General features: G+C 41.4%; 2 protein-coding genes across 3 annotated transcripts; both read right to left on the bottom strand.

Annotated features, from left to right (window-relative positions):
* Nucleotides 1-12,129: 12,129 nt before the first annotated feature.
* On the bottom strand, nt 12,130-15,587 carry LOC127356054 (gap junction delta-2 protein). The gene is made up of 2 exons (XM_051387478.1): nt 15,097-15,587; nt 12,130-14,352 (listed from the first exon to the last, which is right to left on the bottom strand). Exons 1-2 carry the CDS (start codon nt 15,165-15,167, stop codon nt 13,509-13,511), a joined length of 915 nt encoding a protein of 304 aa, XP_051243438.1. The 5' UTR covers nt 15,168-15,587; the 3' UTR covers nt 12,130-13,508.
* A 1,479-nt stretch (nt 15,588-17,066) lies between these two features.
* Nucleotides 17,067-20,179, bottom strand: LOC127356026 (actin, alpha cardiac muscle 1). Of its 2 annotated transcripts, none has more exons than XM_051387432.1 (7): nt 20,120-20,179; nt 19,545-19,681; nt 18,988-19,312; nt 18,740-18,901; nt 18,349-18,540; nt 17,458-17,639; nt 17,067-17,368 (listed from the first exon to the last, which is right to left on the bottom strand). In XM_051387432.1, the coding sequence occupies exons 2-7, from the start codon at nt 19,671-19,673 to the stop codon at nt 17,225-17,227; spliced, it is 1,134 nt and encodes a 377-aa protein (XP_051243392.1). In that variant the 5' UTR covers nt 19,674-19,681; nt 20,120-20,179; the 3' UTR covers nt 17,067-17,224. The 2 variants fall into 2 exon arrangements, with proteins under 2 accessions (XP_051243392.1, XP_051243383.1); XM_051387423.1 differs by lacking the exon at nt 20,120-20,179 and adding an exon at nt 19,945-20,090.
* Between the last annotated feature and the right edge of the window lie 5,414 nt (nt 20,180-25,593).

Raw genomic sequence — 25,593 nt, 5'->3', positions numbered from 1 at the left:
GCATAAAAGTGTTTGGCTGCTTCTAGCTAATGCTGGATGGCATAGGCTCCGTCTGCATGAGTGAGGTCATATCTGCAAACAGGGAAGCTGTGGTGAAGTCATGTCTGGCTAGCTGGAAGAGACAGCAGTCTCAGAGAAACACGTGTGTGGCCTCATCCACTGCTCCCTCAACTTCCATTTTCTCTAATTCTCTGTATATCTTGTTCCTTCTCTCTCTTGCCTCCCTCCCCCCCATTGAAGAGTAATTCTTCTCCCCATTTACCCTGCCTTACATTTCCTTTGTTCTGGCCGTGTTCTCATTCTCGGCACCCATGATGAGGCACAGAGGTGATGTAATGCAGGTCTGCACTCATGAATGTTTGAGTTGAAATTTCACACTCTATTTCAGTCATGTGAGAGGCCAGTGCGAAGCTGGGATTGACAGAACATTTTCATAAAGTGAGTGTATGTATTTGTGTGCAGAGGCATGTGTGCATGTGGTCTTGTACTGTGCTGCCAATCCAGTGAAGAAGAAAAAAATAATACTATTGTATGTACACATAAAGGCTCACATAAACTGTATTGCATAGATTATGATTGCACAATAATTACTGCATTTGGAAGACATTAAACATATGGAGGAGGCAGCTATAAATCTATAGCCTGTATGTAGTGCAGTCATTTACATAGATTTGCATATATTAAGATATAACATAATATAATATGTTTAGCGCCGAAATGATTTGTCAGTAAGTCTGTTATTCAGTTTACAACAATTTTAATAACTGATACATCGCTAGAGTAATTTATCAATCAAAATAAAAATGACAAACATTTACTCCAATGCGAGGAATTGCTGCTTTTCTCAGTTGTATATTATTGTAAGTTAAATATCTTAGGGTTTTTAACTTGGACAAAACAAGATGTTTGAAGATGTCCCTTTGGGCTTGATTATACAATTTTCTGAAATGTTCCACACTAAACAATTCATTGAGGAAATAATTGGTAATGATTAATGAAAATGGAAATGATTGCTTAATGCTAAAGAAGTAGGCTACTGAGCAGACAGATTTAGAAAAATGTGTATTAGCATTAAATAAATAATCTGTGTGTGTGTGTGTGTGTGTGTGTGTGTGTGTGTGTGTGATTGCATGTATGTGTTTATGTACACCTCTGGATAAAAAAAAAGAGAAAGAAGGGAGCTCCAGTAACCCAGAGAGAGAGTGATGATAATAGCACAGTCTTTGCCAGATGTGTGACGTCTCCCGAGGGGGAACCCTGGTGCACTGTGCTTCAGGATTAATCGTTTGAATAAAAGAAAACATAATTAAAATCTTTCCTCATGCCCATGCAATCAAACAGAGAGAGGGAGAGAGGGGTGTGAGACAGCTTTGATGGATAACCAATTCGTGCCCCCATCGCCTTACACACCACACTCACACACACACACACGCACAACATGCCTTTAACTGAGATGGTCTACTGTACATACGCGCAGAGAACATAATTGATGGCTCCTGTCTCTCAAATGCAGACGCTGTCAATTTTTCCTGTGTGGCATTACAGCGGCCTCGAGGCGGGATGGCAGCTAAAGTTGTGATTGTCGCATGAATCAGCTGGGCAGTAGGATTCAGCGGGAGTGGAAGGCAGTGATTTTGTGTCCTACACATACCGTATCCATGGGCTGTTGGTCTGTTAGAGGCCTCCCATGACAACAGTATTGGCTGCATTGAGGCATGTGCGTTTAATGTTTGCAGACAATCACGGAGCATGGGCTTGCTCAGATAGAGCAGATTGTGTAGTTAATATCTTTTATGTGTAGAAGAGGTTACACATGCTGCGGGACTGGAATTGCTCATCTGTGGCAACCTCACCAGGGTCTCAGTTGCTCCGCTACGCTAGATTTAAAAAACGTCCAACCTGAACCGTTTTTAAAACTAAACTAAACTAACTAAAAAATAAATATGCCTGTATGCTAATATATGCCAGAGAGACACCCCTGTCAATCTGATCTAATCAAACTACACCCACACAGTACTGATGAAGGCAATTAACTGTTCTGGAGTGTTTATAACTAACAATGTTTTTACTTCTGGTTTTAATGAAGAGGTCTACTAATGTTCTATAAACCAAAACCAGTAATGAATTTCACATGCTATCAAGTGTTGCCTATGTAGCCAAAGCCGGGTGTGGCTTATTTCTCCATGCCATAGACCTCCATTGTTGTCCAAAAACGCATTAATGTGCTGCAGTGTGGCACTGCGCAAGATGTTCCTTTATTACAATGAACATGGGCACTATAGCTTATTTTGAGTCATTTCAGGAAATAACGTATCCCTTTTTAAAATTAAAGTATATATTCAGTAGGAATAAATGGGCTTGGAGCTAACAGCTACTTCATTCATACAATTTTGTGAGATGTGTGTGTTTGCACTTATAATGTTCACCCAAGCAGAACAGATTACTATATAAAATATCATTTAATAAGGGTGGTTTTAGTTCACATGCCTTCTGGCTGTCTGAGCTTCCTCTGCAATCTCAGTAAGGACTTAGAAAGCTACAAACCAGCACTTGATATTCATGAGGCGATTCTATAGTCTTGTACATCAACATGGGCAGCACACAGAGATCTGTCCATGATGGCTGGGCACAGTTTTATTGTTTGTGTGTGTGTGTGTGTGTGTGTGTGTGTGTGTGTGTGTGTGTGTGTGTGTGTGTGTGTGTGTGCGTGCGTGCGTGCGTGCGTGCGTGCGTGCGTGCGTGCGTGCGTGCGTGCGTGCGTGCGTGCGTGTGTTTGAGGCAGAGAGGGCACTGCTTTGTTTAAATCATGGCTTGCACATGAGCAGAGCTTCTGCACAGAGGACATTCCCATTCTGCAGTGTGTGGTGCTGCAGGGGAGGACTGTGGGGGACAGCTGCTCGCTCAGGTCATGTGAACCCAAATCTCTGTTTGGAGGGAGACCAGCTTGTCTCCAGTTGTGCCTCCTAAGGCCATGGGAGAGTTCCCAGACCAGCCTGAGCCTGAGCAGCTCTCACTGGAGAGGCATAGCACCAAGCCCCTTTTACATGCCAGTGGAAAGCAAAACAGGGAGTGATAGAAAGTACACTTAAATACAGCTGGGAATAGATTTTAGTTAGGTTACATCTTTGGAGACCCAAAAGCTAATGCTAAAAATATTCAAAATATGGTTAAACTTGCTTAGGCTGCCATGACAAATAGTGTCTTAAGGCTGTATGCTGTAGAGTACTGCCAAAGTTCACAGCAAATGTATAGCTACATCGATTGGTAAGTAAGGTATGCAAATGATTAATGCATTACTCATCATGATCTAATGCATGTAGATATAGAATGAACATCAGTAGTGATGAATCATAAGTAAAGTTGGCATTAGTTTATGTGAACACCTAATTCTTAATGGGTCATGATTTCATTATTGAGTCACAGTTAGAGCAGATTAGATATAAACCAATTAAATTGACAAAAGCTTCTTAGACAGGTGCATTTGATTGACATATACAAGCAACATCAATTTAACATTTAACTTTATTACTACATGACCCAAACTCACTCTCTCTCTCTCTCTCTCTCTCTCTCTCTCTCTCTCTCTCTCTCTCTCTCTCTCTTTGATATACCAGATGTCCAGTAAAAGGCAGTTATGTGGAAAGAATGCACTTTGTTGTGTGTTGAGTACCCTTATTACAATATTACCCATACATACATTGCAGAGGCTTACATCATGCATATATCTGAGGTTACAATAAACATTCAAATTACGGTTTGTACTAACCTCTTGGTTGGAATATTTGTTTCCTGATGTAAGAGGACACTGATCACTGCAGGTTACAGTAAACAAGGTCCTCCTGAGAAAGACGTAATTTAGAAAATGTTTTCCCAAGAAAAAAACTAAAGATAAAGAGGAGAAATTTACAGAAGTGAGCACTTAATTATGCTCTACATTCCTCTAAACAGAGTAAAAACCACAAAAGATTTTGTGCCACAAAAGATTATCAAGTCAAACAACTGGACTTTTTCCAGTGTTTACATCACTAGAGCCCAGGTGACCAACAGTCAGAGTATTTAGATTCTGTTTGCACGGACGACCAAGGAAAAAAACATTGCGCTTGTCCAGTGTAAATCAGCACAATCAAAGTGTCTTTTAGATTCTTTGACAAACCTGCAACGTTGCCATTTTTTCAAGATGTTCTCCATAACAACTGAAGCTGTAGTAGACAGAAACAGAATTATCTCACTTCATTGGCAGAAAATGAGGTTTTATAACTAAATGACTTGTAAAGACAGACATTTCTTTGCACTGTGAGAACATAAATCAGCTAAAGTCAGGAGAAATGGACTTTCAGCAGGTAGAGCCCATCTGTTTGCTGCTGGTGTATTGATCCCAGAATACCATTAAGCCATTTCTTTAAAGATTCCACTGCATCAGCACCCTGAAGCTACACTACTTTCCTCTGGCCTCGTGCTGGTCCTCGTTGGTTTCTGTAATGGTTCACGCTCCAGTGATGCAATGTAACTATGTACATACATTTACTCAAGTACTATACTCAAGTACAATTTTTAGGGACTTGTGCTTGAAGAAAATATTGTACATTTTACTCCACTACACTAGTACTTCTACTAATTATTTCTAGTGCTGTTACTTAGTACTTTGGTATTGGTAACTGTTCTAATAGCAGTCAAATTGGTTTGGTTTAATGTTCACATGAATTGTTAAATGACCATGGTCGCTTAAGAATGTAATTTATTGATCTCTATAACAATGGATATGCTTTTATTCTATAATTTATGTCTTATTTTCAGTTAGAATCCCATCTACACCATTTTGCTCTTGCAGCATCCAAATACAGCTTGTTAATTATTATATGAAATCATGGCGGTGTTACCTTTTGGCTGTAAAGACAAGCTGGCATGAGAAAGCCGAGAATCATTAGCACAATCAACACTCGATGCACACCAAAGCCCGGCTGCTGTGATCTGTCCAACTCACAAATTTACGCCATTAATGACACTCAGATTACAAATGATCTCTCCTGATCAACTAGAATTTCATGCACACATTTCAAGTGGCTTACAGCTAAGACATCTTCTGGCAGACAGAGCTGGGTTTCTGGTGTGTGGGGGGAGGTGTGTGTGTGTGTGTAACTGGACGGCTTGGAAGGAGGGTCTAGAACAGGATTTCTCAGTCTAATTAACGCCTCAGCAACAACATCGGCAGCATACGTTTCTACATAAATTTCCCAGCCGCCCTGTTTTTTTTTTTGTTTGGAACACTGAGAAGGGAGCAGCTAAGCATGTGGGCTTGGAGGCATATGGGAAATGTGGGTGTGTTATTTGGTATGCAAGTCCTATCATAGGTCATCTTGGGCTACTGGGAGTATTTGTGATCCATAGTTGACAGGCAGCTTGTGGTTAATGCTGCAATCTGCATCATATTGCCAAGATGCACAAAGATCAGAGATTTCAGTTAAAGGTTCCACAGCAAACAGACAGATGTATAGGATGCTAACATCTCTGTGACGTTTGATGATGAGTTTGTGATGGGTTTAAACATTTTTAAGTCATCTTTCAGCACATATACAAGCAGCATAAGATGAAAAGGCATGTTTGAAAAAAATGAAACACCAAACCCTCGCCATACTATGGGATGCATCTGTAGTTATATTGCTGTATTTTTGCTTTGAGATGAGAGTGAGATGTCTGGTTCTCGTGTTTTGTAATGCAAAAGAAAGGTATGATTATTACAATTCTACATCTACTATACCACCCTGAGTGAGTTTTAAATGAGTGATACATCCAGGAACTATAGGAGACACTTTTTTTTCAAAAGACTAGCTGGCTGAGTGCTTTCAAACTGCTTTTCTACAAGATTTTCTTTTTGCATTCAAGGATGGAAATCCTCTGAACACAGGATTCCAAGAGGTGAGCATTTGAAAGGTGTAATTTCACAGCACTGCAGACCAGTAAGAACCCTGCGCATTGAGGTGCAATCCAGTATAACAGTCCTGCAATAAATATCTTTGTAAAAAAAAAAGACACAGGTTAGCTGAGTTTAGCTGCTAACATTTTGATTCATGTTAGCTGACATGATGATTAGCTAACAGTTTGATTTATGTTAGTTGACAGGTTTAGTTTATTAGCAAACAGTTTGGTTCAGCTTATCAGAGTTTCTGATCATTTTCTCTCTCTATACACATTATGTAAATTAATAAGCAAAATATTAGAAACACTTTTCGATATAAGGCATACCAGCAATCAACAGAATCAAATCATTTTACAGAACTGTCAACATGTAAATCAGAAAAACTAAATTGTGAGTTCAACTATATTTCAGTCAGCAGGGTAACACATAAGATAACTGGTCAGTACCTGATCCACTCCCATTCAACAAATATTTGCTGTAATGCGCCATTCTGTTGTGAGTATGAAGAATATATTTAGCTATTATTGTGTTTCAGTATGGATGAAAAACATTGCAGGAAAATGGTGCACTGCTATTTCAGATTTATCCAGCAATGTCTAAAAATACATTTGTGTTATAGCCTACTATTACTCTCATTATTTCTGGTTTAGAGTTAATTGTTCCGCGTTGCAGAATTCTCTATTTTTCAAAACACATTTGCTGTTACAGCAAACCCGTAGCCAGATTTACCTTGAATCCTCCACCTATGCTATTTCTAAGCTTTGGTTCAAAATCAAACTAGTGGTATTTTTAAATAGTGCTGCATCAATAAAAGACTGAAAGCTGAAATGTAAAGTGTGATCTCATACCTTTCTTTGGGGCTCAGTGAAACGACAACCACGTGATTCACGGCAAAGTGGCATCACATCAGAATGGGAGTGGGGGGATGGGTGAAGGAGTGGGAGAGGTAGGAAGGGAGAGAACAGAAACATACCAAGGAGGGGGAGAGAGAGAGAGAAAGAGATGGTAGGGAAACAGCAAGGTTGGAGGAAGGGAGTGATATGGAGAAAGAGGGAGGTAGAGTCTTTAGCAGGAGGGCAAAGAAATAAGGAAGGGAGGGGAGTAGAAATTGAGATACTTGCAGAAAATCAACTGGGGAAAAAAGCAGAAAGCAATGTGGTTCATACAGAGTCCAAAGGTAAACCACAGTGAGGTAGAGTAGATGATGAACACACCAAGCAGCAGCAGCAGAGTCAGTGAGTCCGTCCCACATTGTGTAATCTTACACTTCCCCTGGGATTAAGAAACAACTGAATTCCCCATCAAAGTAGTGATATTTGTATAATTTCTTTGTCTTCTTTTTATTTCTAGCAGCAGCTTCCTCACTCGTCTCAAGTTGAAAGGTGGTCCTTTCATTCTGCAGCCACAAATCTCACAAGATGGGTATTATCTTCTAGCCCTGTGTGCCTCTGTAATACACAGTAGTGATTCATATTCTTCTCTTTGTGTGATTGCATTTCAGCGTGGGTAGCTGTAAATTAATATCTCTATACTTCTGCCTCCATGTCTCTTCCATCTTCCTAAGCACTCTGCTATTCTCTACCTCCTGTCGGTACAAGTCCAATTGGCCGGGCGAACGCTACTGTGTCCGACTAAGACTTGCCAGCCGCTGATTTTTATTGGCTGTGTAATGGTGCAGAACCTAAACATTTATCAGGGTCGATGGGCTGTGTGTAGTACAAGCTATTAGGGGATGCAGAGGAGGTGAGTGGGCATAGAAAGTTAGAACAAGCAGTATGTGTCCGATTGAGCTGTCACCTCTGGAGGGAAATTAAAGATGTCACAAGCAGGAAATTGTTTAGGGTTTGTTGCTGCAATGTGGCCTAGCCCCTGTCTGCTTTGCATTAATGACAAACTACTTTACCAGAGAAAGTTGGTGCAGTATGGCAAAACGCTGTAGTATTCATAAGCTTACAAATGCTGAATGTAGAGAAAATAATTAGTAAAATGAAAACGGGGAATGTTATCCGGTCTATCTTCACCCTAACTCACTCTATCTTAACCTAACCTACCTGGGTAAAAAGAATAGGGATACATCCGTTTTTTGGGTATGGGTGCATTGTGTCCTCACCCAGGTGCTGGCTGTCCCACTGTGATCCTCTGGTTGACAAATCTGTGGATAATCCCCTAATGTTCTTAATCCTGGGGTCACATTAAAAAATGGATGAGAAATTAATCTCCTGTCAGGTCTGTCAGGTATATTTTGTCAGTGCCAGTGCTTATTTTCAACCAAATCCTTCTGTATGGGCCAATACAGCTCAACCACCAACCAAACCAGCCAGCCAAATCCCTCTGTACAGACGCTGTCGAATGTTCTCCGTCCTTTTGTCCTTGCACTTTGAAGATTTCATTAAAGTGGAGAATTTAAAAGACAAAACACCCAAAGCACAGATCACATAACAAAAGTTTGGTGTTCTGCTTCTTTGAACTGCTGTAAAACAGTGTGGTGAGGGGGAAGAGAAACTATTGTGGCTTGAGACAGAGAAAACTACTTTACAGCCAGAACTGAGTGGATCCTTTTGCTCCCCTGGCAGACAGAAAGTTAGAAACTTGGTCACACTGTGCAAATACATTACTGCTTCCTCCTCCACATGGATGCAAACATCAAGTGTGTTTTGTTTCCATGTCTGCCATATCTGCCTATGCCATGCTATGCCGTGCATATGTGCTGCAGTAACCAGGCTAATTTCATTGCTTCTGGCTGAGTGGATCAAAAAGACCCACATTCACTGTTTTTCTTCTGTTTGCTCTCTCCCTTTCATGCAGTAATCTGCGCAAAAGGCAGAATTAAAGCAGTGCTCCCCTGGAGCCAGCCTTCTCTTTTCAGATTGGTGAAAGAGGAGAAATTGGGAGGACATGCTTGTTTTGGGGGAGAGGGATTGCAGGATCCACTCTCAGGTGAAAGTTCTGGTTTAATCTCTTATATTTTCTGAAAGGCCATACTGAGCAGAGCAGGCTGCGGTCGTGTGAGGGTATTTCCTCTCTTCAAAATAATGTAGTTTGGTTTAAATTAAGTATGAATAAAAAACAGCTACAAATAATTTTTATATCCAAATACAGACACACATGCACAGACAGACACCAAATAATCTGAAGAGTTTTAGTTATTCGGAGTCCTGTTATGATTGATTTGATTGTATTTTCGGATCTGTTCAACTGTCCTCTTCTAACACCTTATTCCAGGGGACTTGTCAGTATGATGTAAGGTGGCTGCCATGATTGTTAATAAAGGTGTCAGCGCTCCAGCTCCATCAATCACCTCCACCAGTCTGGCCTTGTCCCTCAAATAAAAACACACTCTGGTCACGGTGTTGTCACATCTGCAATTCCAAACCACGAAATATACTTTCTTTGTCCTTCTCACGAGGAGACAACCAAGAAACAAGTAGATCTGCTTATCAAACCACAAACTACTCACCCAGTCTCCCCTGGCTCTTTTAAAAAGACTCAGGCCTTGAGCTAAACTATTATGTAGCTAAATATATAATGCCATGCTTGCTTGTGTAAATCTTGTAACATGTCATGTTTAATACAAAATATAAATATTTTAATGAATAAGCAGAACATATTTTTGACTAATAAACACAGACCCATGTGTAATATCACATAATCATCATTTTGACTGGTCTCATTTGAACTCTGTGTTTTAAAAATAACGAGTTGAAGTTAGGACAGAGAGACGATTACAATGAACAAGCTCTTTTTATGATGATTTCATTATCCTCTCCTACAGCATGAAGATTTTACTGTGCCAAACAATGAAATTCCTATTATATCAGGTGCCTTTGGACAAAATCTTTTCAAATTTGACCTAAGGTATGACAGTTTAAGGTAATGTGGTTTAAATATTCGTAGGAAATCGCTATATATACAATTTTAATACCGCAATTTTAGCTTCTTTCGCGACTTGATGACTTCAACATTTTATGCAGCATAGATAAACAAGGGAAATTAACTCATATACAGTTTGTTTTTTACTCAACTGGAACAGCCTGCCTGCTGGCCTAAGAATATTATATTATTTAAAATTGAAATTATTATACTCATTTAAAATCAAACTTCCTAACCTTTCTTCTTAGTGCCTACACTAAATACTGAATATTTATGTTGTTATATTATATTTTGCCTGGCGTTTGCATTTATTATGTGAAGTTCTGTGCTTTTATGCATTCTGTGCTTTCCGTGCTAAGTCGTGATACATTTGCATGAAATATGAACACATTCAGATTTTTTTTCTGGACTAATTCTCTCAGCTATAGAACAAGTAGAGGAGTGTGGGCGTTTTTCTGTAGAAGTGGAATTTGATTCAAAGGATCTTTCATATATTATAACATTGGCACCTGCACACCACACACACCTACAAATAAATGTGTTCAGCATATGATCTTAAATAAGACTTTTTAAAAATCCTGAATGAAGGTGGACAGAGTTGTGATGAGGTGGCCCACTCTGCTCATAAAAAAGCTTGTTTGTTTGTTAACTAAGTGCCTTCCTCTCCCACAGTATACATCCAGGGAGAAGACCTCACATTAAGGGGGGAATACGTGTCTCTAAAAATCTCTGCCTTCAACCTGAGCACCTGCAATCACAGGAAATTGAAGGTGTTCCTGCAGTGTTTCGCCTTGTAGTCTTAAAATAGCTTGTGTGCAGCCTTGATGTGTTCTACTGCAGTTGTCAGGCTGGGTAAGGCCAGCAGATAATGCATAGGTCCATTAGACTAGATCTCAATATACAGTGTGTTTGCATTGTCTTGGATGTGTAAATCTGAACCAAGTGAATCTTCGTGTGCAGTTATTGTACTGTCCGCCAGCCAAATGCTCTCTATGTGACCTGTAACCTTGCTGCCATGGCTACAAAAAAAAGCAGACACACAGGTACAGTTTAATCTCTGCTGAGCCCTGCAACACTCACATGATGTAAATGCATAACAGCATGCATAATTGCATTGGAACATACCCCAGTAATTTTGCCATTTTTGCTGGAGTTTGAAAGCAGGTTGAATGTTGCAGTAAAATAAAACTACCAAAGCATCAAAAACTATGGCAATTGAATTTAAACACTGACTGTTAAACATACAGGATTTTTTTATTTGGTTGTGCTATTTTCCCTCATTTCTGTGATGCTGTTAAGTGAATATGGAACCCTGATGTTTTATAGCTTTTGTAGTAGGGCACTTGAGGAGTAATTGAATGCCTAAGAAATATACAGATGAGCAGGAGAAAGAGGAGAGGGAAACAGAGATGCACACAGGCGTGCACTGCATTGCATCAGAACAAAGTTGACAAACGGCTCTCCTGTTTTTCTTTTTTTTATGGTCATGACTTAGGGAGAAATCTCGGGGTCCCTGCTGAGTTGGAGATGGATGCGCCAGTGCTGCTGCTCTTCGATTTCTCCCGGCTTTGCGGAGTCATCTTGGCAGGAGAATCGTGAAGAGACCAGCCCTTCCCAGATCACCTGCAATGGTCGGCCGCAAATATCTCATCTTATCTGTCTGTGTCTTTATTTCTGTCTCACTCTTTCTGTCCCTCGTGTGGGCATATTCTTGAGCACTTTTCTCTTTCCCCATCTTTTGTTTTCATTTTGACCTTCACCGGGATCATACAACCTTCCTGTCAGTTCAGGCTGCTTTCTCAGTGTTTCTCAAATGAGAGAAGAAGGACGAGCAGAGCTGCAGAAAGGGCAGCTCCCTTTGTATTCAGAATCATGATCAGCTTCTACCATTCCTGCAGAGCATGAGGAAAGTCACAAACTAAGTTCACAGTGAGACACTGTGAATGTATAACTCGCCATAAGGGCTGAGGGCAGTTTTGGATTTTATGCATGCCATATACACTAAAAGTTCCCCCTGGCCACTCTGTTATGGAGCTTAAGTATTGATGTGTGTCATAGAAGCAGCACCAGTATTGCAACACATTGCAGAGTGATGACATCCTGTACAAGGTGTGTCCTGCAGTATTTTTTCTTTTTTTTGTAGAGAGTGGGTGTGGCTAACATCTTCACTGCACCAAGGCAAAACTTCCTCTGGATATACAGTATATATATAAATATATATATATATATGTGTGTGTGTGTGTGTGTGTGTGTGTGTGTGTGTGTGTGTGTGTGTGTGTGTGTGGCTGTAATAGGTCAGTCAACACAAGCTAGAGTAGCAGACACAAAGTACTGCACCTCACACATTTCTGGTGTACATGAATCCCACTTTTATTTTCCACAGAAAAAAAATTAGGTTTGTTTTTTTTTCCGGTCTGTTTCGGTTACATTTAAAACCATTCTATGAAAAACTGTAGCACCAGAGCAGATTTCTATTGCCCATTCTTTGATAAAAATGTCAATTTGTGCTATTTTTCAGTTTTTGATCAGCTTTGATTGGGGAGAGACATTTACTTCTTGTATATAAAAAAAAAGACTAGCACTTCATTTCTTATTCCAGTCATTTGCAAAATAAAACAGAGAAACTGTATAGAACAGAGAACTGTATATCTTGTTTCTTTTTTCAGTTAAATCACAACAAATACATTTAAAGCAAATAAAAAAATTGGGCGGCATTAAGCATAATCCAAGCAGGGAATCAGCTTTCATGATGATTATTATATATTTATATATTTATAAGTATACATATATATCATGTTTATATACAAGTATGGCACTTGATTACACAAAAGCAAGAAAACACTTCACAAATAAAAGCAGTGGGCGCTTTGGTGTGTCATAAATTAAGGAAGTCACAGACGTTAGCGTTTGCAGCAAATTCACCAGATACTGTTTTGCAAGTCAGCTATAAAGCAATGGAATGGTTACATATGTTAAGGTCAGTGGTGCAACACAGGCAACAAAAAAAACAAACAAACAAACAAACAAACAAAAAAAGACATGAATTACGTTGATGTATTTTAACTAGGTCGAACCATAGTAAGTAAGGATTTATATCTATGCATATATAAATCTGGATGATAGATTTTTTTTTCCTTTAACCACTGTGTATGGTGCCATTTAATTAGGTTGGTGCCAAAAATAGATGGAAAGAAAAAAACGTCTTAAAAACACCGTCAGGTCAGTAGCACATTTTGGATAAGGTCAGGCCCTCAAGTGTTCACCTCTTAGTGCAATTTTTGCATTTACTCTCTTCAAGTACAACAGAACAGCCCACAGAGAGTAAATATGTGAACACGTTTACATGGTCTCCATTTAGCATCTTACATAGAGTATAAACGTTACTAAAAAGTTGCATCAGTGCAATAATAAATAAGTAAACAAACGTGTAATCCACGCTTGCCATGAAGTCCTTAAAAGACCAACAAATAAAAAAAAAACAAAACAAACCAAAAAAAAAGAATCTGCCCACTCTTTAAGTCGTGACACGAATTAGGCGTGCGGAGCTGTCCATCATGTCCATCATGTTTTTTAATTATTTGTTGTTGTATATATTTTTTTGTCTTTTACATATTTTCATTTCCTTCTCTCCGTTTGTGTGTGTGTGTGTGTGTGTGTGTGTGTGTGTGTGTGTGTGTGTGTGTGTGTGTGTGTGTGTGTGTGTGTGTGTGTGTGTGTGTGTTTGTTACACATAAGCAGAGTCACTGGACTGAGTACGGCCGAAATTAGGCACACTCATCCTCGGCAAGTCCTTATTTCTGATCTCATAAATGGACTTCCGCCGAGCCTGCACTCCTCGCACGGCCGTTTTGATTTTCCTCCAGCCCAAGTGATTGAGTTCTGCCAGGTTCAGCACCACGCAGAACCCGCTGACCGCGAACATGAAGACCAGGAACACTGTCTTCTCCGTGGGTCTGGAGACGTAGCACTCGACATCTTTAATGCAGGGGTAGCGATCGCACTCGTACACCGACGGGACGTTGAATCCATACAAGAAATACTGACCCACCAAGAAGCCTATTTCCAGCGCGTTTCTGAAAACCACCTGGATGATGTAAAACCTGGAGATGCCCTCTTGTCGCCTCATTTTGGACTTTGTAGTTCTCATGGCCGAATTAGGGATCTCTTTGACTTCTAAACAGTCTGGCTCGGCTTCTTTGGTGGAGTTCTCCGTGTTCTGAAGTACTCCATTAACAATGGTGTTCTTTATCTTTTTGCTCTCGTCTCGCTTCAGTGAATCTTGATCCTTATCCAGTGTCAGATAGACTGTTGAGTACCGCCGCTCCTTCTGCTTGGCCGACTGGTGCACCGAGTACGTTATAAAACAAAGACTCGGGGTGCACACCATGATGATCTGAAAAACCCAATATCTTATGTGTGAAATGGGAAATGCCTTGTCGTAGCATGCCTGGTTGCAGCCCGGTTGCAAGGTGTTACAAACAAACATGGTCTGCTCGTCATCATAGACAGTCTCTCCAACTATTGCTACGATTAGAATCCGGAAGATGACCACCACTGTTAGTAGGATCCTAAAAAGCAAGCAAACAAACAAACAATGTGAAAATAAGTGTAAATATATGTGTGTTAACTGATTTAAATGAGTGGTTCACTTGTGCGCCAAGAGCGCCGAGTCCAATTGTGATGGTGTGCAGGGTTTAGGGAGCTGTCCAGTGCTGAAACTGGACGCTCTTGAGGATGATTTGCGTTTTTTTCTTTTTTGTGTTCTTCCTATTATGCGTGTCTCGGCGTGTCTGTGTGGTGTGTGTTTTTCTGATTTTAATGGATGAAATGACATGTAAGCAATCGGCGTTGCTTTGACTGTACCTGTGGTGGTGGAGGTTTTTTTTTTGTTTGTTAATGGAAAGATGTGATAACGCCGACTCTCTCAATCTCTTTCTGCCACTACTGATGAGCACACACCACAACTCAAACTCACCAACAAATATCAAATGGATAATGTGGATGGATGAATACACGAAATGACACGTGAATTTTAGTTTAGTGTAAGCTGTTTGCAGCACCATCCCAGGTTCTGAAAAGACAGCTGTCGACTGATTTACTTTGCTGTCTCGTTTAGAAGGAAGAGGGGAAAAAAAGGATATCTGTGAAAGAAGACAGAAAAAATCCACAACACAGACACGGAGGACTGGGCACCATGCTACAGAAGATCCTTGAGGCACAAGACAGAAACGGGGGACTGGGAACCATGCTAAAGACGATCCTGGAGGCTGCTGCGATTCTTCTGTTCTTTCTTGGTTTTTTGTTGATCTTACCTTCCTATCATAGTAGAGTGCTGCTGGACAGCAGCCTCCAGGAGCCTCTCTAGTATAGTCCATTCCCCCATTTCTGAGCATCCGGAGAAGACTAGAGCACAACGGCACTCTGTTCAAATCCCTCCAAAAAAGCGCGTTATTTCCCCGTCCTGCTTCTCCCTGCCTCTCGTTGTTCTCAGTCTCCAAAGCGTCCGATTTTAGCTACAAAATGCATCCGTCACTGGATGCTGCTGCCGTCCCCGTCTCTCTCCGTCTCTCTCCGTCTCTGTGCGCGCTATCTGGTTGGTTATGTGCTGAGCGCGCAGCGCCAGTGAGCGTCCTGCTGTGTGTGCCGAGCGCTCCCACGACGTTGCCACACTTTTCCTTGTCATGGGAGTCTGAAGGGCTGATTACTATAAGCCCTCCTATTTTCGATCTTCAGATCAGGTTGATGGGCTGTGCGCTGCGTCTGGATGGAGGGAGGTTGGATTTAATGTCTTGCCAGCGTTAATCCGCCTTTAAGTAGTCTCCCCCCACCCACCCCTCCCTCCCCTGCGTCACGTACGCGCAGACAGGTCGGTGGAACGCAGCCAGGAGTATGGGCTTCTGATTTCCAATATTACAGTTTTGTATATTGCATACGCCGTTCAGTGGGCATTGCTGTGGATGGTTGTGTATAGAGTGTTACAGCCTTTAGTACCTTGAGTTTATGGATTTTTGGATGGGTGGTTCCACTTGAGAATCAACCCTAACTCTGGCTGTATTGTTATTATATATAGTCAACTCGCTGAGCATGTGCAACACATATACTCATATTCATCTTTCCGGGACAGGGCTTGGGGACGCACTGTGACCTGGGCACATTAGGACTTCCCTGTGTATTTAACTTATCAGGCATATACAGATATTTAGACGTGTAGCCTATATGCAATATTTATTATATAATTTTAACAAAACCTATTGTCCCATGCCTATATGTGCAACTTGGCTTCATAAAAGGACCCGATTTTAGTTTTCTGGGAGCGGATAGCCTCGCTTGCCCAGAGCTATCTCCCTCCCCATGTCGCAGGCTGCTGGCCCAGCTGGTAGAGCTGTTGTTTCCACCTCGGGCAAAGATGATGCTCTGGATACAGTGACAGAGTGAAAGTACCATCCGAGTTGCTAATCGCTTTACAAGGCAACCTGCCTGCCCCTCTCTCTCTCTCTCTCTCTCTCTCTCTCTCTCTCTCTCGCTCTCTCGCTTTCTGTCTGTCTCTTTCTCTCTTTCTATGTGTGTGTGTGTGTGTGTGTGTGGAGGTTTAAAAATAGAAGCAAAATATGTGACCCCGCCCTGCATATTGCTCTGAGATGTGATCAACTTATGGCGCTGCTTTGTGTGTGCACTAATATTAGACCGTTGTGTGGTTTGACACTATTCATGTCTCAGTTATTGATGTGATTGTCCTTTTAGATTGAATTTAGTGGCTTGGATTTACAGTGCATTTATCCTAAGAAATACCTTTCCCTCTCAAGATGGTGCATATTAAATTTCTTAAATAATTGTGTATAATATGAATATTATTAATATCAAAAAGTATTAATTAAGAGTGCATTGATGCTACTTAGGAACAATTTAGGAATTTGTTTAACTATTATTATTATTATTATTATTATTATTACAAGCACCATCTAAATGTGTTCAGTAGGTTTACAGGTAGGCAGTGTGAGCTTTGTCTAACCTGGGAACCGGCGGATTACCGATCACGTGACAGTGGTGTTTTCACAGAAACTTTGTGCGGTTAATTTCTCATGAGGTGGCTTATCCTCTCCGCTCACTGTAATCTTTTCTAATTCAAATCTTTAATAACCTTTACTCGTCCATCACGTGACGAGAGGACAGAGTCTCGCTGATTTCGAGAGACAGAGAGGTTTTTTATAGATCCTACACCAGATCCCGAGAAACACCCTTAATTATCAGATTTAAACCGAACACTTAAGAAAGAAAATGCGTCTTCTGCAAGTCTCAGTTCTCGTTTAATTATAAACCTATACATATCCACATATAAATTGCACTTGAGTGTAAACAAATAATTTGACGACAACACACACGTTGGGTTGTTGGCACAGTAGGAGGGAGGTAAGTGAGGAAAAGGGAGGGGCAGCCTGGCGCTCAGAAGCACTTCCTGTGGACGATGGAGGGTCCAGCCTCGTCGTACTCCTGCTTGCTGATCCACATCTGCTGGAAGGTGGACAGGGAGGCGAGGATGGAGCCGCCGATCCACACGGAGTACTTTCTCTCAGGAGGGGCGATGATCTAAACGCAAACACAGTTTTTTTATAATCCAGGGACTCATAGCTCGTAGAAAAACGTTGCACTGTGATTCAACAGTGAGTCAAAGTTACCTTAATCTTCATGGTGCTGGGGGCCAGAGCAGTGATCTCCTTCTGCATGCGGTCAGCGATACCGGGGTACATGGTGGTGCCGCCGGACATCACGTTGTTGGCGTACAGGTCCTTACGGATGTCAATGTCACATTTCATGATGCTGTTGTAAGTGGTTTCGTGGATGCCAGCAGATTCCATGCCTGTGCAAACAAAGCGCACAAGTTAGTGAGTTGTTTTAACACCCCCCCCAGCAAAGAACACATCTGAAACCGCCCTCAGCTGTCGGAACAGGTGCTGAAATGGACAGCTCCGCCAACAGTTGGGCGCTCTGTGGCGCAAATGCAAACAATAAGCCCCTGCTTTAGATTACTCGTGTCTATTTATCGGCCATGAAGTGGTAAAGCTGAAGGTGGATAAACTGTGACCTCCAGTTGGTGGTCTAATAATTAGGCGGCCAACCAGGCAATAAACACGTCTATTTTCGGAAAACCATCAATGGTATCCACTGTTTATCCTAATATAACATAATAATTGATATCATATTGATCTTTGCCTGAAATTGTACACTTTCTTTTACAGTCCTGTTTCACTCCGATGCAAGGATCCAGTCGTGCATTGAGTCCTAACATCCTCACTACAAGTGTGGATGAATACATTAAGCTTGTTTCACCTCAGCCCGGTTTTTTCTATCTCCAAAAAAAAAAATAGAATAATAGTTGATTGGCGCCCAAAATATGTAACATTATAATTCCATTTGTCATGAATTAATACTTTAGGCTAACTCTAATACTGAAATGACTATAGTAAAGGCTTAAAGTCAAGTTACAATATGAAACCTTTAAAACCCACAGTTCACAGTGTCACCAAAGCTAAATAAACTCATGGATGTCTGCGCCAGCCTTTACGCACCGATGAACGAGGGCTGGAAGAGGGTCTCCGGGCAGCGGAAACGCTCGTTTCCGATGGTGATGACTTGACCGTCGGGCAGCTCGTAGCTCTTCTCCAGGGAGGAGGAGGAGGCGGCGGTGGCCATCTCATTCTCAAAGTCCAGAGCCACGTAGCACAACTTCTCCTTGATGTCACGCACGATCTCGCGCTCAGCTGAAGGAAGGGGTCAGATTTTTGTGATATCAATCTATTATGCATCATCTAACATGTCAAAAAATGCTTGAAGATAATTGTATGTGAAGAGAATTTCGTAAAGAATTTGTCAGAGGGAAAGGTTTACAAAACTTCCAGTTGCTCACCTTTTCCCCTTCTGTGGGTTTGCCATACATATGAATTTGCAGTCTACACTCACCGGTTGTGACAAAAGAGTATCCACGCTCAGTCAGGATCTTCATGAGGTAATCTGTGAGGTCACGACCTGCCAGATCCAGACGCATGATGGCGTGAGGAAGAGCGTAACCCTCATAGATGGGCACGTTGTGGGTCACACCGTCACCGGAGTCCAGGACGATACCTGATGCCGAATATGTGGAGGTTTAATAAATAATACATTGACCCATCGTACAAAATCGCTTACACACCCTGAGGAAGCTGTCCTACCTGTGGTACGTCCAGAAGCGTACAGGGACAGCACGGCCTGAATAGCCACGTACATTGCGGGGACATTGAAAGTCTCGAACATGATCTGGGTCATCTTCTCTCTGTTGGCTTTCGGGTTGAGGGGTGCCTCTGTCAGCAGGGTGGGGTGCTCCTCCGGGGCCACGCGCAGCTCGTTGTAGAAGGTGTGGTGCCAGATCTTCTCCATGTCGTCCCAGTTGGTGATGATGCCGTGCTCGATGGGGTACTTCAGGGTCAGGATGCCTCTCTTGCTCTGGGCCTCGTCGCCGACGTAGGAGTCCTTCTGGCCCATACCAACCATGACGCCCTGATAACAGCAAGAACCAGGACATGAGTGATATGGTGTAGTGAACTACTATTAATAACACATCATCTGCTTTCCTCAGTTATCAGTTGAAATGTAGATGCCTAATTGTGGCGCGTAAAAACGCACGATGGATCTGGCCCCTCATCCAAAGCTGCACAGATTGTTTTCATGTGATTCTTAAACTGACCCTCGTCCCTTAACATCCGTGGAGTGTATGGATGGGTGACTTTACCTGGTGACGGGGGCGACCAACGATGGAGGGAAACACGGCGCGAGGTGCGTCATCGCCGGCGAACCCAGCCTTCACCAGGCCGGAGCCGTTGTCACACACCAGGGCGGTAGTCTCTTCGTCGTCGCACATGGTGTCAGCTGTGAAACACACACACATAAGGGCAGTGGCACTGTTAGATTAGGTAATGGAATTCCCCTTGTGTGTTTGGAGTGGATGATGGAAGGTATTGCATTCTCACAACACACATAAAGTCGCTTTGTGTGGACAAATAGTGTTGTGTGATTAGGTTTATAACGTGATATTATAAGCTATCAAAGTATATTTTATAGGATTGGGTTAGTCTATGGTTTTCTAGAGCTATTAAAGTCAATATTTGTTTTAGTATTTCACAACAACTCACAATCCGCAAAACAAAAGAAGTGGATGAACTACAGGCAGATGAGGTGAGATAATCCGTGTCAGTTAGATGTTGGTTAGGTTGAAATCACTGTTAAAATCCTGTATCCATCCTCTTGTGATAAATCCACTGGTTGGTTTTTTAAAGTCCTCCTTCAGTCAGCAGTGCAGGTACTCACCAGATCAGCACCAGGCACCGGATCTTGAGAGCGTGAACCAGGGGGTGCCGAAATGTCACGTCGGACCAATTTATACCCTGACAAGTGTCTGGAAGAAGGGGCCGAGCGACCCCTTCTCCATATTTGGTACCCCATTGCCCCATTGACAACAGCCACTCCATGAATGGCATGACATGGACCGGGAACTCCTGCGCAGACATCTGTGCCTGCCGCCCATGTATGGAGGGCAGTGGTGAGGGCAGACAGACAATGACAGGCTTCCCTTTGATCTTTTCTACATCGATAAATCACGATAATATTTCTGAAAAATATGAAAAGGCTACTCTAATGAATAATAATATGGCACAATTCTGTCTAATGTCAGTATAATATTGCTATAAAATCAGTGCTCATATCAGTGAAGTCACATGCACAAACCCTGGGTGTTGTCTATGATTCTGAGCTCTGTCTTGACAAACAACTCAGTTCTTTTGTTAAAACTAGTTACTATCAGTTAAGAACCATTTCCAAACTCCAACTAAATCTGTCTAGGCCTTCCCAAGTCTTCATTAACTCGCCTGCAGATGGCACAAAATGCAGCTGCAAGGATGCAGCCTATCTTCACTCCCCCTGTTCACTTTAGAATACATCTTAAGCCCTTGCTGATTCATTTCAATTATCTAATATTGGTCATTATCCTAATGGTCAGGCCCCATCCTCTATCACAGACCTTACTCACTGGCACTCAGCTCCTAGGTCTCTTAGACCTGACAGCAGATCTCTCTTGTATGTCCCATGATCATGGTTAAAACTAAAAGATGACAGAGCCTTTGCAGTTGCTGCGCCACGATTGTGCAACCAGTTGCTGTTAGATATTAGTTGTGCTCCCTCCATCTCTGTTTTTAAATCTAGGCTAAAGACACATTTTTATTCACTGGCCTTTTTGGCACCCTAATCTTTTAATCTGTCATTCTGTATTTTCCCCTTGTTGCTTATTGTTGTAATTGTGGGTTTTTACTTTACATGTTCATGTTTTTTGTACAGCATTTTGGTCAGCTTAAGCCATGTTTAAATGTGCTCGAGACATAAACTACTTTTAACAGAGGCAAACCTGATAAATCATCTCACTTAAGGACATAATCAGTAGAACCAATGGTAGATCCACTGTTTATCCAAACATAAAGAGACACATTTCTTCCTCTTAACTCAAGTCTAAAGAACCACCGGGGGTCACAAAATCTCCATACTGTCAACCCAAGCCACATCTACTGTGTCTGAATACCCAAACAAGAGTCTGATGGTTAATTCTATAGTCGTTTCGGTATTCTAAATAATAGCGTTTGTTTTGTGTCTGTGTTTCTGGAAAGGTCTCCTGAACATACATGAGTTTAGACTGGCAGGACACATGTAGCCCTACACAACCAAATGGAGAGACCACTTGTGCCACACAGCTGGTGTCAGCAGCTGTTTGACTGTATTAGAAGCTCCAAACCCCAACATTTCAGAAGGGAAACCACTGCTGCAGAACAAACATTCCTATTTCAGTACAGTGTAAGTGTGTCCCCCATTCAAAACAGACTGATAAAGTTTCATAATAAGTGTGTACATATATTCAGAAGAAAAAAAAGCCTGTGGCTGGACTCACCATATGGCAAATGAAAAGATACTTTTGCCGTGCATTTCTAGATTTCATTTGCATAAAATCAATGAGTTTCCATATTTCTAATGAGCTATGTGGATGTTATTGATGTGGTGGCCATGCTGTGTCCACATATGGAAAATTGTGGAATTATTAAAATTCATGCTTTAGTCAAGCTCTCTTGGTTTTCTATTTGCATTTTCTACGTTTATTGACTCGTTATAGAGGAATCCTAATGCAAACCAGATATATACTAAAACCTTTTCAATGTCTTGAGCATAAAACATTCAAATTAGAACCCACAATGTGCGGTAAGATCTACCAGGAAGAAATACATTGGCCTAAGTATAATATCAAAGGTTATCTCAGTGCATTGAATTTATTCTCCTTGGCATATTTCTCTTCCTCTGTCCGAACGTATACTGGTACCTCAAACACCAACCGCTGGCCTAGTAATTACCGTTTTATATAATAACAGTCAAGGTAATGTATTCTTCCGTGTAAGAAACCTTTACAGATAAATCAAAAGCAATGTTGATACTATTTGTTGTTCCCGACATCAAAACAATAAAGAAAAAGGAACATCTCTTGTTGTGACACATGCCATATTCTTTCTTCATTCCTGCACTGAGGAAAGAACAAGACATAGGAAATGACATTGCCGGTTTACTTGAAACAGACAAGGAGCGAGCTCTGAAGGCTGTGAAATAACATTGGCTAAGAGCAGTGGATGGTCCTACCACAAGGAGGACAAGACAAAAGGGCACAGCAAGCCATGAATCATATGCTGCTGTCACCCGACCCCGAGCCATAACCCTTCACTGTGTGACTCTTTGTTTTGGTCTTATGTAATGAATGGTAGGCTGCGGTCTGCTTTAAGCATCCTTTTGCCCCAGTATTCAAATAATGCTAACATTTTATGACCAGAGTTTAGCGAAGTATGTCTACGGAGAATAGAACTGTAAAGATCAAGAGGGAAAGGTGGTCGACTGCTTTCAACATGAGTTTGCCCTTGTGCCAAAATAATACATTCTTAAAAAATTGGTATTTCAGTATTTGCTGCTGTCCTTCTTCAGAGCACCCATGGGTGTGAAAGACTCATGCCAGTGCCTGGATTAGACACAGAGACACTTGGAGGCTGCCCAAATAGTCCTGTAGTGTGACTTTCACTTTAGCTGTTGCTACTGAGTTTAAATCATTGTGGCATGATCATTTTCTTCCTACCTACGACCCCTCAAGAGATTGTACTCATTACCCAGCAGTAGAGATGAGATAATAAGGACAAAACTGTCCAGAACAAAAAACATATTGATTTTCTACGTGAATTTCACATCATAAACAGAGTACAAACCCTTTTAAAGAACCCTGAGGGGAAGTCATTTGCCTGATGCAGGCAAGGTTTTGTACCTAAATCAATAATATGCACATATATAGGAATGTCCCCATGCTGGATCGTAGCATTTGAGCTGCTCATCAAAACCCCGCTCAATACAAATGGTCTAAAAGCACTTTGTTCTTTCCAACATGGCGCATTTATCTGTGTTGAGTGTCAGGGGCCATTTAAAGGTTGCAGCAGAAAGAAGACATATTGCTCCGTGAAAATTGGGTGTCCTCTTTCTGGCCTGTGCACTGAATACTGAGTGACAAGCTGCTGGCTTATGTTAGAAGTCTTCTGCTGGGTACCTCAAAGGAGCACAGAGCTTGGATCACTGTCAGTATGGCTGCAGTTACACAGCAAACACTTGCTCATTTATTACCACTGATACTTTGGACAGTAAGTCTCACTTTTCTAAAAATGCTGTTTTTTATACTTTCATGAACATCTGTTACATAATAGGCCCATTGGCAACACGTGTTAGGACTTCACTGAAAAGACACTGAAGTTAAGTTCAGATTTTTGAAAAGAGAGTTACAGATTTTATGAGTTAAAGTCAAAGTCAAAGTTTATGTTTATAATCTTAAATGCAACATGATGAAATTAGTTAAAAATGCAACAGCATCAATATTCAAGCATATCAAATGATCAGAGCTAGACAGGAAATATATCACATTTATAATTAATTAAATTCAGAGTGCTTCTCAAACAAAGAATAATGAACTGACTATTTTATTTATGTTATTTAAAGTCCTATGAGTAATATTTAGCAGGATCTATTGTCAGAAATGGAATATAATATTCAGAACTTTCATTAGTGTATAATAATGTATAATGTTTTTGTTATTCTAGAATGAGCCATTTATCTACAGGTGCTGGGGGTCGCCTTCCACAGAGTCCGCCAAGTTGAACCACCATGTTTCCACAGTAGCCTAGAAGGGATAGATCAAACAGTTGTGTTCTCCACTCGTTTTGCAGCCACCATATTTTCTCCTTCACGCTTGGAAGGGGTCTAAACATCCTGAAACCAGCCAGTAAAATGCCCTCCAAGTTCAAGTTAATTGTAGAATGTAAACTCTCAGGTGACTAAAACCTGCAAATGCCTAAAAGAAATACAGAGGATATGACCTCAGGGTCCTCAGCTGCAGTCCAATGTTTACCTTAACCTTAACTGTAACTAAAACTACTAAATCATCCAACCTCCAACCCTCAATGATAAACTCCTAGAAATTCCTCATGAGGAAACTAAACCTCTTGTGGACAGGAGAAGTGGCCCACTTTGAGGCCTTGCAAAAACTGACATTTCCTCACATAGCCATTTAACAGTGTACCCACTCCACCTTGTGTGTTTGTGTGTGTTTGTGTGTGTACGTGTGCGTATGTGAGGGTGAAATTACAGAGCAGTATGTGGTTAATTGAATGGGGAGGCCTATACTTATCCTCTCTCTCTCTCTCTCTCTCTCTCTCTCTCTCTCTCTATCTCTCTCTCTCTCTCTTTATCTATCTATCTATCTCTCTCTCTCTCTATCTATCTATCTGCCTCCCAGGTCTCCTTGCAGCCAGTAGGAGCAGGCTTTTTCCATAGCCAGCCCCAGACTATAATGAAAAATTTACCAGCTTGCCTCTCTCTCTCTCTCTCTCTCTCTCTCTCTCTCTCTCTCTCTCTAGTAGCCTCTCAGTAAGACAGTGTCAGCTTGGCTTCTAGGCCTGTCGCCTGCTGTACCCACTGCCAAGGCTTCTGGGAGGAAAAACAGAGAAAGTTGAATTAAAATCAGGCAATTTTTTTTGGCAAGGGCTTCTATCCTCAGGATGTTTGGGAGCAGTACTGGGCAGACAAAAAAGCAATCTAACTAGGTCTCATATGACACTCACATAAATATTGCAATACACATTCGGGCATTGGGCACCTAATTTTCTTTTACTTTTTTTATGAATTTGTCTCAGACTATGGCCCGCATTTAAAAGAATGAGTGAGGTTTTGTCACTGTGTGCATCTGTCAACAGTGACGGGTAGAAAATGAGGTTAAAAAGCGCTTTGGATTGAAAATGAAATATTCATGAATTCAAATTTGAATAAGCTACAAAATAGACAGCTACCCAGATTTGTAGGTAGGCTGCTCAGCAAGAGTATTTTGGTACATCTTTATAGGGGTCCCTAAGTATTGAATCCTGAGCTATTTTGGTGGTAGCTGAGAATGTCAAAACTGATAGGAAAGCTTGTAAGTTTTTAGGCAAAGTACCCAAAACACCTCGCCTAGAAGAACTTCAGCTAAATAGGCTTTTGCTCTCTGATAGTCTTGCATATATTCAGACTGTTTAATTGAGGTTCTACTGCAATAAGATAGTAATTCCAAAATGTTGCTTTTATTGCTTCAGGGATGCTGTTATGAAGCTAAATCTGCTCCAGCGTCAAAAGAAAACTCTCTCTTTGGGATCAATGAAGTGCTGCTTTAAGTATTGCACATTTTGCCCCCCAGTAAA

This window comes from Dicentrarchus labrax, unplaced genomic scaffold (genome assembly GCF_905237075.1).
Source record: "Dicentrarchus labrax unplaced genomic scaffold, dlabrax2021, whole genome shotgun sequence".
NCBI classification, from domain to species: domain Eukaryota; kingdom Metazoa; phylum Chordata; class Actinopteri; family Moronidae; genus Dicentrarchus; species Dicentrarchus labrax.
The sequence above is the reverse complement of the archived record's forward strand: the minus strand, read 5'-3'. Positions and strand labels throughout refer to the sequence as shown.